Source organism: Anolis sagrei, chromosome 1 (genome assembly GCF_037176765.1).
Source record: "Anolis sagrei isolate rAnoSag1 chromosome 1, rAnoSag1.mat, whole genome shotgun sequence".
Taxonomy (NCBI): domain Eukaryota; kingdom Metazoa; phylum Chordata; class Lepidosauria; order Squamata; family Dactyloidae; genus Anolis; species Anolis sagrei.
Window position 1 is genome coordinate 316003052 of NC_090021.1, and position 19899 is coordinate 316022950.

Genomic DNA, 19899 nt, shown 5'->3' on the forward strand with positions numbered 1-19899 from the left:
AGAGTTGATTCCAGCATGTATACAGACACAGGCAAACATTCAATGCCTTTGAAACACACAATGAAACACAAATACACAGACAAAGGCAAAGGCTTCCCCTTTCATCTCTGGGTCTGGAGGCGGTACTCATTTCCATTTCCAAGCCAAGGAACCTGCGTTGTCCGTAGACACCTCCTGGTCATGTAGTTGGCATGACTTTGTGGGACGCCCTTTTACCTTCCTGTTGAGGCAGTACTTATTGGTCTACTTACATTTGCATGTTTTTGAACTGCTAGGTTGGCAGGAGCTGGGACTAACAGTGGGAGCTCACCCTGCCTCGCAGATTCAAACTGCCAACCTTCAGGTTAGCAAGCTCAGCAGCTCAATGGTTTAACCCGTTGCACTGCCATGGTATTCCATAACATTAAGCCATGGCAGTTAAAGTGGTGTCAAACTGCATGAATTCTACAGTACAGACGCTCCCTTCCACATTCAATCCAAACATTCGCTCCCTTCCACATTCAATTCAACCCATGGGTTTCAACTAATTCAAGCAGTCAGGGATTCAACTCAAGAAGTGGCTTTTACAGAGTCAGATCATTGGTACATTTGGCTCAAGTTTTCATTTCTGAACTCATGTAGGATTATTTTCTAGTCTTGTGTGAAGATACTGAGTCTCCTTTAGTGATCATCCAAGCATTAACCAAGCTTGAGGCCATTTCACATCTGAAGTCAGACTAAACTCTATGCCCATTAGGTCATAATGACTTCATTTTCTAAACTAAGATTCCTGAATCACAGATTTCTACTAGGAAAGGGATTAAGGCTGAAAGCTGTCCCTCTGAGAACTATGAGAACTGACCACTATGGCATGATTTAATTTGTATAAATGATCTCAGTCTGAATTTCTTATTCTCTATCTTAGGAATCCCCTTCATTACAGAAAAAAACAACTATCTAGACATCTCAAAGGGCAAGCAGTTGGCACAGCACGGTGCTGTAGGTTTTTGAGGGTGTTGCAATTGTTTTTTGTAGCCCCCTGTTCAGTTACTCACCAGGCCGAAACATGCTCAGAGTCCAAAATCAGAAAAGAATGTGGTACATCGATTCATGTGCCATACACGCATATCTATGTGTGTTGTTTATATCTTGACCTTTAAATTTACATTTTAGATGATGTAGAAGTAGCTGAATCTTACTTTATTTATATATCATGTCAGAAGCGAATTGAGAATACAGTTATAATGTATTTAAAAAAAACCACAAACAAAGTTAAAAACTTGGCCTGGTATTTATTTTATTTTATTTACAGTATTTATATTCCGCCCTTCCCACCCTGAAGGGGACTCAAGGCAGATCACAGAACACAAATATAGCAACCATTCAATGCCATTATACACTAACAAGACTGACAACTGTACATAGATAGAGGTATACAGGCTTTTCCCATCTTCGGCATCTTGGAGGCTGTGCTCAGTTCCGGCCATGGGGGGGGGGGGGCTGTCATTCCACTTTTCCCTGCTGAAGAGTTTGTTCCTAAACCACCTCCTTGATCGAATCACCAGTATTTTTCTGGCATTTCCTTATAGGTGCCTTAAATATCTCCTCGTTTTAAGTGGTACCTATTTATCTACTTACATTTGCTTTCAAACTGCTAGGTAGGCAGAAGCTGGGCTAAAGGCCAGGAGCTCACCCTAATCAAGGCTTCAAACTGTCAACCTTTTGATTGGTAAGATTTACTGCAGTGGGCGGTTAACCTGCTGTGCTAAAGCCCGACCCTAAATTTCCTTTGACCAGAAAGTGGACACTTGGAGTGCTTCTGGTGTTGCTGTAAGAAGGTCCTCCATTGTGCATGTGGAGGAGCTCAGGCTGTATTGTAGTAAGTGGTCTGTGGTTTGTTCTTTTCCACACTCCACATTCTCCACACTTGCATGTCATGGACTCCATTTTGTAGCCCCATTTCTTAAGGTTAGCTCTGCATCTCGTGGTACCAGAGCACAGTCTGTTCAGCGCCTTCCAAGTCACCCAAGTGCCCAGGGGGGAGTTTCTCATTTAGTATCAGCCACTGATTCATGTTCCAGGTTTTAGCCTGCCATTTTTGGACTGTCATTTGCTGGGGTGTTCCTGCAATTATATCTTATCTCTGTGGATCTTAGAAAGCTACTTCTTGATTTAAGGCTGGCTGATATCTGAACAGAGTATGGGCCAGAGATGTCAATGCCTTGGTCCTTTCATTACTCTTTGCTACTTCCAGACGGATGTCAGGTGGTGCAATACCGGCTAAACGGTCTAATTTCTCCAGTGATGTAGGGCGTAGACATCCTGTGATAGCTCTGAATGAGCACTCTGTGTCTCTGTTTGTCTCATCATTCTTTATATACAGAAAAAATTACCTATTGTTCACTGTTGTCTAATGTTTGATTTCAGCAAAGCATTCAAATTCTTTGGATAATATGCATGGAGAAATTATAAAAGGAAAGGGGAAAAGGCAGTCTTGTGTTTAGGACTAATTGGTTTATTTCCTGAGGTTTTATAGATTATATCCACTTCTGGAAATATATGGAAACTTACTGTTGTTGTGTGCCTTCAAGTCATTTATGTCTTGTGGAGACTCTTAGGCGAACATATCACAAGGTTGGTTTTTTTTTGGCAGAGGAGGCTGACCATTGCCTTTCAGGCAGAGAGAGGCTGATTTGCCCAAGATCTCAAAGTGGGTTTCCATGACCAAGCAGGGAATTGAATTTAGTCTCCAGAGTCCTACTCCAACACTCAAAATGATATGCCACATTGGCTCTCTGTATTGAAATACACCTGGAGAATGTGGATTGGAATCTACAAAACATATACTAAAATAAACTTACGGGGGGGGGGGGGGGGGAGAGAGAGAGAGATTGAAAATATTCTGTTTACTGCTATGACAGAGATCAACAAGCAGGAGAATGTGGGCAGAAATCAAGTCTTCCACTTAACTGATCTTGCAAAGTCTTTGCTGAATTTTGTATTCCTGTGGAAATAGTTGTCCTTCCAAAACCGGAATCCATATATTTGAATATTTATAAGCTAACATAAACCTATTATATTACACTAGGTGTAATTTAGTTATTATTTTCACTTGTTGTCCTTTAGATAAGATCATTTTGATTTGGTTTTACAATATACAGCTCAAACTCATTGGTCAGTTCCATGTTCCCATCTGTGGCATCTAATTTATTGTTGTATGTAAAGCCTGAGGATTTTTTTTTTTTAAAAAAAACTTTTTAATGCATCTCCTTGCAGTAGAACTCTCTGCCCCGGAGTGTGGTGGAGGCTCCTTCTTTGGAGGCTTTTAAACAGAGGCTGGATGGCCATCTGTTGGGGGTGCATTGAATGCAATTTTCCTGTTTCTTGGTAGGGGGTTGGACTGGATGGCTCATGAGGTCTCTTCTAAGTCTGATTCTATGATTCTAGATCCATGGCCATACAGGTGGTGGTGGTATACTGGAAGTCTCCAAATTAACTTTCCATATTCTGTCTGAGCCACCTTCAGGATTCATCTTCATTGATGAAATAGAAGTCAATAGGACTGGATCTACATTGTCAGTGTAGACCATATAATGCCATTCAATGCAGTTAAACTGCATTATATGGGTCTACACTGACAATATAATGCAATTCCAAACTGCATTATATGGCAATTTGGATCCAGTCTAAGTTTAACAAGCAGTTCTACAGTTTGAAATACACACAAACACACAGAATTTTCAGTAATTATATTGCAAACATGGTAGCCCAGGTCTGGCTGGTTATCTTACATATGAATGTGAATTATAGCCTTAAACTCGGCAGTTTCTGGCCACCCTCCTCCCAATGTATTTTTTCCGACAGCCCACTGTTAGTCTACTAATGGACCATCATGTTGTCTTTTACTGGTGATGACCCAATTGTAAGGTTTTCCTTGCAAGATATAGGAGATAAAGGAGATTTATTGCTGCATTCTTCTCAAGTGAGTGGAACTTGCTCAAGTTTACCTAATTAATATCCATGGCTGTGTAGGGTTTGAATCCTCATCACTTAGACTCTGAGGATCTCATCCCATGCATTCTGGGCTCAGTTTCCATGTACAGTGTTCCCTCACTTATCATGGGTGTTGCGTTCCAGGACCACCCGCAATAAGTGAAAATCAGCGAAGTAGGGATGCTCCTCTTTATCCCTCCTCTCCTCCTTCCCTGCTCGCTAGGGGAAGGAAGGTAAGGAAGCAAGCTCTCCTCCTTTTTCTCCTTCTTTTCCTCCTCTTCCTACCCCGCTCACTTAGGGAAGGAAGGAAAGGAAGCAAGCCTTCCTTCTCCTCCTTTTCCCCCTCCTCCTTCCCCCAAAACAGCGAGTCCACAGAAAGTGAACCACGAAATAGCTGTACTTTGGAAATAAATACTGTAAACACTGTACTTTGGAAATTGAGTCCCATGGAGACCATCACATGGGGCGGGACTCCATGGGACTCTGTTTCCGCAGTGCATGGAAACAGAACCCAGAATTCATTTTTGGGAGCCGAGTGCCACCCAACTCCAAACAACAAATGATAGGGAGAGATGGAGAAAGGATGTGATATGGCTGGGCATCCCAGAAGATGGACCTCGTTGGTGGGGAATGAAGTAAGGCAGTTCCCTCTGCTTTCCCTCTGCTCATGGGATGAGGTCCATAGTCCGGAGCTGAAATCCTTATACCATACTGGCTCCCTTGTATGTTATGCTTACCTTGGACCAACTGCTTGTATCTTCCCTGTCTTTGAACCTCCTACTTTCTTTAGCCTGTTATCATCTCAAGATTGATGCCTCCCCATTTTCTATGTTTCTTCTGTTCTAATTGTTCAGTTCTGGTTAATAGCAGTGCAACCAATGGCAGCTATAGATAGTTATTGTTAATTCAGCCCTTCTGTTTGAAGCTTCAGTGATCCACCTAAACCACTGTCCATTACTTTGTGACAGAGGCAGTGTAAGGGTAAGACTTGCAGCAAAACAATGCTTATTAATTTTTTATAGTAGCTATACCTCACCTTTCATCATGGAATCTTGAAAATAATGTATAAATAAAACAATATCAGCAACTCCAGATTGGTCATGAGTTCTTGCAGATGATTATATAGATGCTTAGTGGAATGTGTACATACATGGCTTGAGAACTGAGTCACAAAGCAAAAGAAAGAAATGCAAGAATAAAGAGAGAGGTTGTTAGAGATCTTCCCCCGCATTGCTGGATTTTTTTTTTTAAAGAAGTGTCTTGGTAGCATGTACTGTATTCCCTGTTAACCAGCATTGCAAATATTCTTCAAACATTTCAAAGAGCTCTTTGAAAATGTCTGCAGTGTCTAACACAGACTTCTGGTGAGGTCCACACAAGTTACTAATCCACAATATGTATATATTGGTATCCCTTGCTTTAAGGCACATTGCTTTAGAGCAGCGTTTCACAGCCTGGGAATCAGGACTCGGGGGGGGGGGGGGTTGCGAAGCGGGTTTCAGAGGGGTCACCAAAGACCAACAGAAAACATGGCATTTTCTGTTGGTCATAGAGGTTCTGAGTAGAAGTTTAGCCCAATTCTATCATTGGTGAGGTTTAGAATGCTCTTTGAACTATAATTCCCAGCCACTACAACTCCCAAATGTCAAGGTCTATTTTCCCCAAATTCCACCAGTGTTCACATTTGGGCATATTAAGTATTTGTGTCAAGTTTGTCCAGATCCATCAGTGTTTGAGTCCACAGTGCTCTCTGGAGTTGGTAAACTACAACTCCAAAACTCAAGGTCAATGCTCACCAAACTAACTATAACGATAAATCCCAGAGTTCAGAATGTTTTTTGGTTATAGGTTAACTATAAATCCCTGCAACTACATCTCCCAAATGACACAATCAATTTGGGTGCATTGCGTATTTGTGCCAAATTTCATTCAGTGAATGAAAATACATCCTGCATATCAGATATTTACATTATGATTCATAACAGTAGCAAAGTGAGAGTTATGAAGTAGCAACAAAAATAATGTTATGGTTGGGAGTCACCACAATGTGAGGAATTGTATTAAGGGGTTGTTGCATTAGGTAGGTGGAGAAAGAGTGTTTTAGATCATTTAGCTAATATGGCACTTTTCAATTATACAGTACAACATTACTTTATTGTCCCTGTTTTGGTTGCTTGCAACATTATTGCATTATTTTTGCTTTGGCATTTTATGATATTTTACACTTAATAAGTTGATGCTGTAAATATGTTTTAGACACTTATATCCACTATCTTGTGATTCATTTTAAGGAGATATTCAATTTGCAGCAGTGGTCTGGAACATAACACATTTTATTAACAATATATGCCTGTATTTTGTTTTGCTATCCTGTTTCCTGACACATATATGTATTAGTCATTTGTACCTCAAAAGAAACAAAAAGAGAAAGTGAGTGATAGCAAGCAAGCACACTACTCACATTAAGGTTCCCTTATTATTTGCAAGTCTTATTACTAGTAGGTATCTCTTGACAAGACAGTATTGAATATTGGGGTTTTCAGGCGTTTTTGTTGTTGCTTGGACTTCCTACCATATCGTCACTGATTTCAATGCAAGTTTTCCTTGTCTATCCTCAGATCAACTCTGCAAAGTTGGGAAAGCAAAGAGTGAGTAATGCAAGGTTGCACAGTAAACCTCATAAATGACCGAGGTTTTGCTTCCTCATTTCTTTTCTTTTTGAGCCACTTTTCTAACCACTCTGCTATACTGATGCTCCCTTTATCTATTATCCATCAACATGTATGTTGTTTTTGTTGTGTGCATTAAAGTATTTTTGATCTTTGGTGATCCTAAAGCAGTGGTTCCCAATCTATGGTCCATGGACCACCAGTGGTCTACAAGAATGAAAATATGGTCAGTGGCCTCACCATTACTACATCATTGCCTGAAAACCACATGGCGACGAGAGCAATTGGTCTCGCAAAACCCTCTTATGGTGCCGAGGCAACGGAGAGGGAAGAGGCTGACTACTCACAAAAGATTACTACTACCACATCAGCTCTAAATATGGTTTTCTGTGGGCGAGCAGATGGCAACTACTGGACAGCATATATTCTGTATCAGAAACTAGAGTTGATGTGGTCTATCCAATGCAATTTTCTGAATCAGCACCCCAAATAACCAAACTGAATCTAAAGTTGACCAAAAACTGATTTGTAACCCTTTCGGTAACAATGTTGGAGAGTGGTCCCTGGTCAAGTGGTCCCTTGTCAGAATGGTCCCTGGTCAAGTGGTCCCTGGTCAAAAAAAAGGCTGGGAACCACTCCCCTAAGGCTGTGGTTCTCAACCTGTGGTCTCCAGGTGTTTTCGCCTACAATTCCCAGAAATCTCAGCCAATTTACTAGCTGTTAGGGTTTCTGGGAGTTAAAGGCCAAAACATCTGGGTACTCACAGGTTGAGAACCACTGGGGTTTTCCTGGAAAGATTTGCTTAGAATCATTGCCTTCCTCTAACTTTGAGAGAGTTTGATTTGCCCAAGGTCATCCAATGGGTTTATATGGTTGATTAGGGATACAAAACCTGTTTTCCCAGGGTCCTAGTCCAACACGCAAACACCATGCTATCTTCCTCAACATACATGCAGCCATAAATAATATAATATGTACCAAGAAAAGTTGCTGAGTCACTTAAGTCGTACAGAAATAATATCAAGTGTGGGAAAAACAATATATATGTATATATATAGAAGCAGCTGAGGTTTATGTGGGGTTGCCATTTTTTTTAACAAATACTGGGTCTGTCTTTATGCAGGACAAGAATCACCTATTGTCGACAAAAATGTCCTGTCAGATTTATGGAGGAACAGAAGATTGATGGCATCAAATAATGAGTCAGTGAGAGAAAAGAACTGCACGGAGCCAGGTAAGAAATGGAAAGCTTTAAGGTATCCCTCCTCCACTTCTGCTTTGTTGTACTGCTGTAACGAAAGCTGCAGTGATGTGTCAGACTTGGAATAGTCTGCCATGCAAGAAGAAGCTTTAATGAGCACAAAACTTGGTAAGAGACAAAAGACACAGGGACTGAAGACCTTTCCCAAGCAAGCAGAAAGGTAATTTCTCAGTTATGGAAAATGTGCCTGAATCCTCACACTGGTTCTTTTGAAGATGTGTTTTGATCAAAGCTGTGCTTGTCATCTTTGTGTTGGTGTATTGAGAAATGATTGGACAGCAACATATATAGGAATGTGATTATTTGCTTTGGAGTGTATGGATTGAGATGTGACATGTTTTATTCAGGCATAGTGGTGCACCAGTTAGTGCCTTTAGCTTGCTTTCCTTTCATGGTGTCCTCAAACATTGGGCAGAAGAGGCTGGTGACCTGTAGGCAAGCAGGGTCTGCTCAGGCCGCTATGCGTATCAGCTCACAGGGAAGTTATAAGCAGATCAGTCTGTACCAAAGCATCAAGTTACTTGGTCTGAGGAAATATTCTGGAATCAGAAAATTTCCGAGAACTGTAACTGTTTGTCCTTTGAGTTGTTACCTGCAGTATTGCACTATGGACATCTGCAGTCATGGCCTCCCATAGTCCTATACGGACCAGATGATGTTAGGGTTTCTGCCCTGCTGTTAATAAAATGAGGTTGTGGTGAAGTGGAAACTTTCTTTTGGAATGGCCTCAAGCCTTAAGTTGAATACTTAGCACTCCTTCTCTTCTTGAAATAGGAAAGAAAGGAGGAAGAATGAAGTGCTCTCAGGCTGTGCACAGAAAATGCTGACAGAGACCCTTAGTTCACATGCCTCTCTCTCATTCTAATAGGAAGTAATAATAGGATTTCTATAGTCCCATTGTAATCTACAAGCTCGGTGAGAGTGACTCCGTAGGCTAGACCATGCTCAAAAACTGTAGACCAGCATCAAATTTGCCATTTATTAGCAAAATTCTGGAACAGGTGGTGGCCAGTCAACTTCAATGGTTCTCAGATGAAGCAGATTTTCTTGACCCATTTCAATCTGGCTTAAGACCAGGTCATGGAACAGAAATGGCTTTGGTTGCCTTGGTGGATGATTTACGTGGAGACCTAGAAAAGGGGAGTGTGACCTGTTTGGTTCTCCTGGACCTCTCAGTGGCTTTCAATAGAATTGACCATGGCTTTCTTCTGGAGCGACTAATGGGTATGGGGCTGAGAGGCACTGTTTTGCAGTGGTTCCAGTCCTTTTGCATGGATTGCAGCCAGAAGGTGGTATTGGGGGAATCCTGCTCGACCCCATGGCAATTAGACTGTGGGATCTCACAGGGCTCATCACTTTCCCCAGTGTTATTTAACATCTACATGAACCCCCTGGGCGAGATCATCTGAAGTTTTGGAATTCGCTATTGCCCAACTCTACTACTCCTTTCCATCAGAAATCGGCAATGAAGCTGTGTTGCACCTGAACTGGTGCCTGGAGGCAGTAATGGGCTGGATGAGGGTAATCAAATTGAAACTGAATCAAGATAAGACGAAATTACTCACATAAGATGGATCCCAGAATAGGGTTACAACCGGAGCTGGACAGGGGTGATTCTGGATTCTTCCTTAAACCTGGAAGCGCAAGTGGCAGAGGCTACCAGGGTCACTCTTGCTCCAATGGCAACTGTTCATTCCTGGAAAAATCTAACCTGGACATAGTGGTACACACCCTGGTTACATCCTGCCTGGACTACTGTAATGCGCTCTATGTGGGGCTGCCTTTGAAAACAGTTCGGAAACACCAATTTGTTCAATGATTGGCAACTAGGCTGTTTTTGGGGTAAACATAAGAGAACACACCACTCCACCCTTAAACAGCTGCAATGGCTCCCTATTTGTTTCTGGACCTGATTCAAAGCTCTGGTGTTGACCTTTAAAGCCCTACATGGCATTGGTCCAGATTACTTGAGAGACCGGGTTCCTTGGTATATCCTGGGGAGATCTGTTAGGTCTAATGGTGAATTGTTAGTATCCTCTAACATCGGAGACATTCTACATTTGAAGACTGCTAGAGAGAGTCATGGCTCCCTCCCTCTGGAATGCCCTGCCAGATGATATTAGATTTGTATCCTCTCTACTAACATTTAGAAGGTGTTTAAAATATTTCTGTTTAAGAAAGCCTTTGGGGATCATAATTCAGTGATACTAAATAGCTAGGATTGTCTGTGAGTTTGTTTTTACAACTGGGTTAGTATCATTTATTTGATTGAACTTTAATTAGAGATTACAGCATGTCTAATATTTATGGGTTTAACTTGGTTTTAACTTTTATATTGTATGTTTTATTGGCTGTAGGTCATCTTGGACCCTTGAGTGGGCAAAGGTGGGATATAAATTTCTTAAATAAATAAATTAGATGTACAGACTGAAGGTAACATCCTCATCCTGTTCTAAAACATAACAAAGATCATATGAACACCTCTATTTTTTGGCTAGTCATCAGCCAATAGCTATCCAAAGTGATTACCTTCCTTCTATCAAAATAAACATGTTCTTTACAGTTACTTCAGTCCATTAAACTACTTAATATTTCCCCCCCCCCCCAAAGTTTTAATTATGCCACACTGCAAACTCTCCTCCATGCATTTTAAGTGCCACACGGACGTCTCTAGGAGCGATAAATATATGCCATCATTGGTATGTTTCATTGTGACAAAAAGGTACATCTTTTAAGACTGCAGCTGTGCAGAAGATTGGAAATGTATTCTCGCTAAATCATTCAAATAGGAATGGGGCTATAATTTGAGTTTATGATTGCTGTTTTCCATATTATGTACTGCATGTATTAGAGGCTCGCATTAAAAAAGACTCGTTAGAAGTAGGGAAAGGTTTTCTTATCATGACTTGCAAATAGCACTCTGAAAGTACAGCCAAGGCAAAAGTAAAATATGCTGCTGCTTTGGGACCCCATAAACTTAACATTTCCTTTTTTCATTGCAAACCTGTATACAGTATTTGTGGTGAAATGAAAATCACACGTAGTTCACGTCTTTACCAATCCAGACACTGTCTTGCTAGAGAAAAAATATGCCACGCAGATGATCAGTAAAGATTAAGGTGTTTACTCTTTGTTGTGCAGGGCAACATATATAAAGTTGTGTGAACAGTTGCATTGACCCACGCAGTGTCCTTTGAGAGAGACTGAAATGGTCCTCAGGTGTCTATGTGAAGGATCTTCCTCCAGCAGCCCAGAAGTTCCTGCACAGAAAACCTAAACATGTAACTGTTGCCAAAACTCCCAGGCTCAGCTAGCTTCTTGGGTTTAGCCCAATCAATCAGCTTCACCAACTAATTTTTACACGCTCACCAACTGATTTTTACATGCTCCAACAGCATTTTGTATCGATTGCAAGACTTGGTCCTGAACTTGCTATAGGGAGGGGCTTTGAAACAGTATGAAGGGTCCATTCTGTGCTTAAGGAGCCAATTGATCAAGTCAGCCAGGCAGTTTCTGTGACCCTGCTCTGCAGTTTCCTTTCGTAATGTGTTAAATCCATCCTTATTGCAGGAAGTGACCATTCCTTTCATTCATATGGATGTTTAACACATTTCTTTGCTGGCTAGCCTATTCTTCACATTCTCCTGTCTTGGCTGTCTTGGATAATGGAGCTTAGAATGAAGATTTTCTCTAGGAGTGCGCCATGAGTTATGATCACCCACAGAGCAAGAATGGAAGCCAGTCCCGGAAGCTGACAGCATCAATTCCATTAATGCTACCAAGCACAGATTACAGCCTTGAGGCTTTGCCAAGTTACTATACTTAGGTGCTTCATCAGAGTCTTCACTGTGCATTTTCTTATTATGTGATTTTTAAAAGAAGCCTCTGAAACAGCTTGATGGACAGAAATATTTTGCTGATCCTGATTTCCTAGTGTTCTAGAGTTTCTGTGGAGCTGTTAGATATAAAATCTTTGGTGGTTCTGGAAGCCAGTTTTCTTTCTTGGGGTCATCTGAATGCTATATCGGCTGACACCAGTGCCAAACATTGGTGATTGAAGAGGACAGGCAGAATGGGAAAAGTCAGAAGTCCAATTCCAGTATTGAAAAAACAATATTAAGAAATATTGAATGGCACAGAGGGTCCATGTGACCAGTTTAAAATGTAAATTGATGCTTTTGTACACTTCCAGGAGAGACAGGTCTCTTGTTTGCCAGGAAAAGCAGAGTCTGGAGTCTAGAGGGGCAATATCTGCTTTGAACTGGGTTATCTGAGTCCACACTGCCACATAATCCAGTTAAATGTGGATTTTATACAGCTGTGTGAAAGGGGCCTACAATCACCATATAAAGCAGTTGAATCTGCATTATAATGACAGTGTAGATAGGGCTTCCGAGATTTCTGGAAAGTCCACAAAGCAGGCAGTAAACTGCCTTTTGTAATCATTTGAAGACAGCCTTGGTTTGGTTATGTATTTTTGGGTCAACTGACTAGATGGCTCTAGAGTAGATCTGTGCTCTCCTTGAAGATAGACCCACTGACTGCATCTGCTTTAGTGTAATAATAATAATAATAATATATTTATATTCTGCTCTTCTCCCTGAGGAGACTCATAGTGAATTACAGTATATAAACAGATACAGGCAAACATTCAGTGCCTTGTAACATGATATACAGTGAAACACAAATACACAGAACAAAGGCAAAGGCTTCTCCTTTCATTTCTGGCTCTGAAGGAGGTGCTCTTTCTCCATTTCTCTATTTCTCCATCTCCTAAACGGTTCTGGCCCAACATATCTATCCGAACGTATCTCGGCCTATCAGCCCACCAGGACCCTAAGATCTTCGGGGGAGGCCCTGCTCTCTATCCCGCCTGCTTCACAGGTGCGGCTGGCGGGAACGAGAGACAGGGCCTTTTCTGTGGTGGCCCCTCGGCTTTGGAATGCCCTCCCCATAGAGATAAGATCAGCCTCCTCGCTGATGGTGTTTCGAAAAAGGCTGAAGACATGGATGTTTGAACAAGCATTCGGCTAATCCGGTGCAATGAAATTGATGATCAAGGACTGGTAATCACAGACGATGAAATTGGACTATGATTTTAGTTAAGAGATGCATTGGTCTGTATTGGTGGCCCAATACTGTGTATTATGTATGTGTTTTTTATGCTTTTCAAACTGAATATTGTTGATTATTGTAGTGTTGTAAACTGCGTTTAGTCGCCAATGCAGGCAGAGAAACGGCGGTATACAAATGCAGTAATAAATAAATAAATAAATAATTTCCAAGCCGAGGAGCTTGCATCTGTAGGCATCTCCTGGTCATGTGGCTGTCATGACTGCTTGGAGTCAAAGCAGTACCAATCGATCTACTCACATTTGCATGTTTTCAAACTGCTAAGTTGGCAGGAGCTAGCAGTGGGAGCTCACCCCATCCTGCAGATTTGAACTCCCAACCTTCTGGTCGGCAGTTCATCAGCAGAAGGGTTTAACCCATTGGACCACTGTGGCCCCTTGGTTAATGGTTGCTGGAGAACCTGGTTATTACCCATGTAAATTCTAGTATTTGTGTGAAAGGCAAAAGTTTATTTTATCCATTTTCTATGTACTCTTTGGAACAAGAATTACATAACACCTTCATAGCACTTCTGATTTTACCACCCTGAACATTTGGACATATTTCACACACACACAAAAAGCTGACTGATCTTCTTTAACTCTAAATTATTTATTACGAGCTATGAATAGCACTGGTCTTGGCCAGTTTAGAGTTTTGTAGGACACAGGTCTATCTAGTTTCAACATTTGCAAGTTTGGATAAAAAGTGTGGAGAACATTATGGACATTTGGTTCCAAAATTAGTTTTTAACAGAGCCTAAACTTAGAGATGGCATCCTTGAAGTGACTGGATTGACCTTGAAGGAGCTGGGGGTGGTGACGGCTGACAGGGAGCTCTGGCGTGGGCTGGTCCATGAGGTCATGAAGAGTTGGAAATGACTGAACGAATGAACAACAACAACAAACTTAGAGAAGGAGCCCGAAGTGGTGAAGCGGGTTAAACTGCTGAGCTGCTGAACTTTCTGACCGAAACGTTGGCAGTTCGAATCCAGGGGGCAGGGTGAGCTCCCTCTGTTAGCCCCAGCTTCTGCCAACCTAGCAGTTCGAAAACATGCAAATGTGAGTAGATCAATAGGTACTACTCCAGCAGGAAGGTAACAGTGCTCCATGCAGTCAAGCTGGCCACATGACCTTGGAGGTGTCTATGAACAATGCCGGCTCTTTGGCTTAGAAACTGAGATCCCCCAGAGCTTAATGTCAAGGGAAAACCTTCACCTTTAAACTTAGAGAGGAGCTAGGCATGTTGGTGACCTCTGGATGCTTTGGAGTAAAACCACCACAATCCCTCACCATTAGACATGCTGGCTGGTACTGACAAAAGCTGTAATGTAAAATATCTGGAGGGCGCCAGATTGCCTACTAAGAGAGAAGGAGTCTCTGTTGATAAACAAGGAGAACCAGGAAGTGCCAGTAATTGAAAACTAGAAGCATAATGTATTACTTTGTCACTGTTTAGATAGCTTCCTCAGCAGGGAGCAGGTCATCCAACTGACTGCGGTTAGGATCATGCTGTTATCACAGCAATTCTATAAAGTACTCCCAGATATGCTATTTGAATTGTGATTTCGTATTTATGATATGGCAGTCTGTAAAAGTTGGCAGTCCTAAGCCTAGCCGAAATGATAGATTTATTCCTTTCATGATGTTATTCCCTAAAATATTTACAGATACCTGAATATTACAACAAACATTGGAGAAGGATCTGAAGGAAGGAAGGAAGGAAGGAAGGAAGGAAGGAGAAATAATAAGTCCTCAGATATTAGTCTCCTTGTGAGTTTTTTTGTATAAATTTAACATTTTAAAACATCCCAAAAACAGTGTTATGCAAAGTATGGAATGATACTTTTAATTCCATATTTCCATCTTGACATCTATACTGTTGGCAAGAAAAAAAAGATTTATATCTAATTCCTGATTATGCTTTGGTGTTGCTTCAGGTTGTTTTGAAAAGATGTTCAAGGTGCTTCTGAGACCCCATCTACTCTGTCATATAATTCAGTTTCTGAATGCAGATTAATGCATTGAACCAGATTACCGTATAGAGCAGTGTAGATTCATAGAACTCAGGCTAAAACAGTTAATTTGCATTCAGAAACTGGATTGTATGGCAGTGTAGACGGGGCCTCAGAAACTGCAGGGCCTCAAACGAGGAATCCATACATATGTGAAGAGTATGAGTAGATATAGTTCCTCTCAGTCCTCAAACCTTCTAAGCAGATGGAAAGTTCACAGTCCCCCAGACTGTTGGGGAGTTGGACTATAATTTGGAAAAAAAACACGAACAAATTCCTTTGCACACTGCACGTATCTTATTTGTATTTATTTATTTATTTATTTATTTATGGAGATAATACAATATTTCATAGAATCATAGAGATGGAAGAGACCTTGTGGGTCATCCAATCCAACCCCTTGCCAAGAACCAGGAATTGCATTCAAATCACCCCCGACAGATGGCCATCCAGCCTCTATTTCAAAGCCTCCAAAGAAGGAGTTTCCACCACATTCTGGGGCAGAGAGTTCCACTGCTGAACAGCTCTCACAGTTAGAAAGTTCTTCCTAATTTTCAGGAAGAATCTCCTCCCCTATAGTTTGAAGCCATTGTTCCATGTCCTAGTCTCCAGGGCCTTCCTCCCAATGACTTCTCATATTCTCAAATACACACACACATACATACACATGCACACATACTGTATATATATATATATACACACACATGTGGCCCTCCTCTCAGTCTTCTCTTCTGTAGGCTAAACATGCCGAGCTCTTTAAGCTGCTCCTCATAGGGCTTGTCCTCCAGGCGCTTTAACATTTTAGTCACCCTCCTCTGGACACATTCCAGCTTGTCAACATCTCCCTTAAAATAAACATCTCATTTAAAATAAAGAACGGTTTTAACCAATATAAATTTACCAGTATTTTGATGGGAAGTGTGAGCCTGCTTTTGACTGATGAGATAGCCAAGTTAATGTGGGTTGTTGTTGTTGTGTGCCTGAATTCAAGTTGTTCAGACTTAAAACGACTCTAGGTCTAAATTTTAGGGTGGAGGCCAGGTAAATAACTTTGGAGGGCAATATTCGGCCCAAGGGCCTTCATTTGGAGACCCCTGTTTTAAGTGGTAGACTGCACTTAAGAAAAAGATTAGGAGTGAATTGGCATGGGCAGGGAGCCACCAGAGGTAGAGTATTTCCCAAAGCAGTAAGGGGTTTACACCGAATCTACGGATGACCCACCCTTGCAATAAAAATGTACTGCTTACGATTGGGACTTTGCCCTTGTAGATTATTTTTGATTAACTCTCTACTTCTTTTCTGGATCTAACTCATTATTTCCTTGTTCCCCTTTGGCGGCATCATTCTGACAGTGACTTAAAAATACCTGCAAGATCAAATAGCATGAATAGAAGACATACAATTCAGTCCCGAGATCAAAGAAGCCGAGATTGGAAAAGCTTATGCTACAAACCTCTTTCTTTCAGTGAGTCTGACAGGTGCTACAAGGTCCCTTTGTTTACTGATACAGGCGAACACCACTGTGTCTTTGAATGTAAGTAGCATTTAAAAGTAGCTACAGAATAATTAATATCCGAACATTTTCTTTATTTGAGCCACAAATCAGCATCATTTAAAGGCAACCCCTAGGGCTTATCTGCTTACACAGATATCCACACCCACAGGATATCTTCTTATAGGATAAGAGATTTTCATGTTTACTGATGAGTCTGGATAACTGTATGGAAACAGACAGTTTTCCATTTTTTTCTGAAATTACATTAACTAAATGCCCTTTTTGACTTTCCTAACATTCTCCAGGGAAGGTAGTTTTTGCGACTTTGTCAAATACCTTGAGGCTACATTGGAGGAAAATAAACACTCTAAACTATTAGAGAACAGCAAAGTATCAGGTAAAATGTTCATAATTTCACATTGTGTTCTCTTTGGCCTATTAATAGTTGGAGAACTTCTGTATTGGGACATAAACCTTTGTTGTGTTCTAGCAATATGTTTTAAAAACTTTTAAAGAAGTAGGCTTTGAGGAAACATGCTAAAATATAAAGAAGGTTAATATGAGTAAGATGGACAAAAGGGGAACTACGGGGGTTGAATGAAAAGTAATGCCTCCACCTTCGTAACTCCTCAACAGATGGCAGTACTGGTATGCCGCAGGTAATGGCTTGTTCAATAGACTCTCCACTACAGTTCCATTTTGGTGGGAAGCCTTAGCATTGAACGGTTGGAGGCATGTAGCTGGGTGGAGGCATGTAGCTGGGGGCGGGGGGGGGGGGGTTGAGGGGGTTGAATCCCCCTCCCAAATTCTCAGGGTGGTCCACAAGAAGGCCTTACTAGTATATTATTTAAAGTGTTATGTTTATTCATATCATGATCTGATCACCATGCTCAATATATCCCTTATGCATGAGGGTATTGGGATAACAATACAAAAGGTTTGCTAGGGTAGATCCTCAGCCCACCCCCCCACCCCCGAATCAAACTCAGCCCCCTCAATCAAAATTGTGGCTACAGGCCTGAACGGTTGTGTTGTTAAAGTGCAAAGTATGGAACCCTGCGCAGACAGTCGGTCAATGCGACTTAAGCAATGTGCAGTCATTGAATTCTTGACAGCAGAAGGTGTCACCCCAAAGGAGATTCATCAGAGAATGCAAGCTGTTTATGGTGATTGTGTTGATGTGAGTTCTGTGCGTCATTGGGTGAGTAAGTTTAAAGATGTTGAGGTGCCTCTTCAAATTCTGCAGTGCTGCTGGTCACAGCTGACCTCCAGTTAGAGTGCTCAAGGGCCAGGGCTTCCCAGTTCTCGCTGTCTATGTCACAGTTTTAAAGGTTGGCTTTAAGCCCATCTTTAAATCTCTTTTCCTGTCCACCAATATTCCATTTTCCATTCTTGATTTGGGAGTAGAGTAACAGCTTTGGGAGACGGTGATTGGGCATTTGGACAACGTGGCCAGTTCAGTGAAGTTGATGGCAGAGGATCATCATGTCAATATTTGTGGTCCAGCACGCTGACATTTGTCTGCCTGCCTTCCCAAGAAATGTTCAGGATTTTTCGGAGGCAACACTGATGGAATTGTTCCAGGAGTGGAGTGTGATGTTTGTGACAGTCCACGTTTCACAGGCATATAACAGCATTGGGAGGACAATAGCTTTATAAACAAGCACCTTGGTCTCCTTATGGATGTCCCAATCCTCAAACAGTCTCTGTTTCATTCGGAAAAATGCTGCACTCACAGAGCTAAGGTGGTGTTGTATTTCAGTCTCAATGTTGACTTTTGTGGAGAGGTGGCTGCCAAGGTAGCGGAAATGGTCAACATTTTCTAATGTTACACCATTAAGCTGTATTTCTGGCATTGCAGAGGGATTGGCTGGTGCCTGCTGGAAGAGCATTTTGGTTTTCTCGATGTTCAATGAGAGGCCGAGCTTCTCGTATGCTTCTGCAAAGGTATTTAGAATGACTTGTAAATCTAGCACATGGGTGTTAGGTAGCCAGCCTTATTCATCTTGATATTGTGAAATAATCTTTTAAGGTAGGGATGGATAACTGTAGGGGGTATTTTCCCCTGCAGACTCTTTCCAGGATGCATAGTAATTCCTCACATGACCAGAAATGCCATCATTTCACTTCTATTGACTTAAACATGAGGGATTTCTCCCATTTAGGGGAGACAAAAGGACCTCAACCACCACATTTTAGTTGAGGTTTGGGTATTTTGGGAATATTTCCAGTCTTTTTTGGGACATATTTTTTAAAAATGGGAAAATCAAGCATTTTGGAGGGAGATGGTCTTCAGCCTCCTCCGCAAGCCAGGTTTTCCCCATATTAAATTCCATCCCAGTTGATGCCATTGCCATATCCCGTGGTATTGAATTCCAGCCTTTAACAAAAGAGGGATTTTGGTGGCAGCTAGGACTCATGTTAGCCTCCATGTAAATCTCTTAAGTGCCTTAGCTCATACGAGTAAGCTTCAAAGCTGCCAGTTAAAGCCTCTGGCAGTTGTCCATGCATATCCACCAAGACCTGCTGGGTTCATCTTTCAGAATGCCTTCAGAAGTGTTGCAGGAATGACCTCTGTAAAAGTATGCAGAGAGCCAACTCCTGCATGCGGCTGCTGGTGCAAGCTATCTCCTTGATCTCCTTGCAGAATTTCCCTAGTACCTAATGTGATGCTGAGAGAAAGCCCTAAGTAATTAAGTATGATGAAGCTAGCCTTGTTCAAAATTCATGCAGCCAGATTATTTCTAAATTCACCAGATGACAGGCTTGCTTTATGGCAGTATACTTTGGCTTATTTGTCCAGCTGTTGCAAGGCCACAGAAACAGATGCTGATGGGGTTTGCATCAGCATGTCATCTGGCTGGACTCTTTCTGTGACATATTGGTTGTTTAAGCTAAAGAGACACCACCCGCTTCCAAATGGATGACAAACAAATGCATTCATCCAGAGTGGGACTTCTCTGGCACTTGCCTCCAGGTACCAGGCAAATAGGTTCCTGCTGTCTGAGACAGCCTGACAGTAGGAAGATGTAGCATCCTGTAGGGTTTGGGGCAGATGTGTCTTCAACAGGGATTGCATTTGTTCTGCCAGTAGGCTAAATGAAGGAGATTGGTTTGCAGTCATGTTCTCAGACTGCAGGTTGATGGCTGTTGTTAGGTGCCTTCAAGTAATTTCTGAACCTATTGTGGAGTTTTCCAGGCAGATTTTGCTTGGAGAGGTTTGCTATTGCCTTCTGCTGAGGCTGAGTGTACGTGACTTGCCCAGGTTCACCCCATAGTTTCCATTGCTGAACAGGAAATTGAGCCCTGGTTTCCCAGTATCCAGGACACTCGAACTACTACATCATACTGGCTCTCATATTTTTAATTTAGATCC

At 41.7% G+C, this 19899-nt stretch overlaps 1 protein-coding gene across 2 annotated transcripts in view; it reads left to right on the forward strand.

Moving 5' to 3' along the window:
- The window catches only part of SLC24A4 (solute carrier family 24 member 4), a 165110-nt gene that overhangs the window by 17197 nt on the left and 128014 nt on the right, over positions 1-19899 (forward strand). For both annotated transcript variants that reach the window (XM_060756555.2, XM_060756561.2), the window contains exon 2: positions 7765-7875. In XM_060756555.2, coding sequence (XP_060612538.2) covers positions 7765-7875 — 111 coding nt within the window. The remainder of the gene's footprint in view (positions 1-7764; positions 7876-19899) is intronic.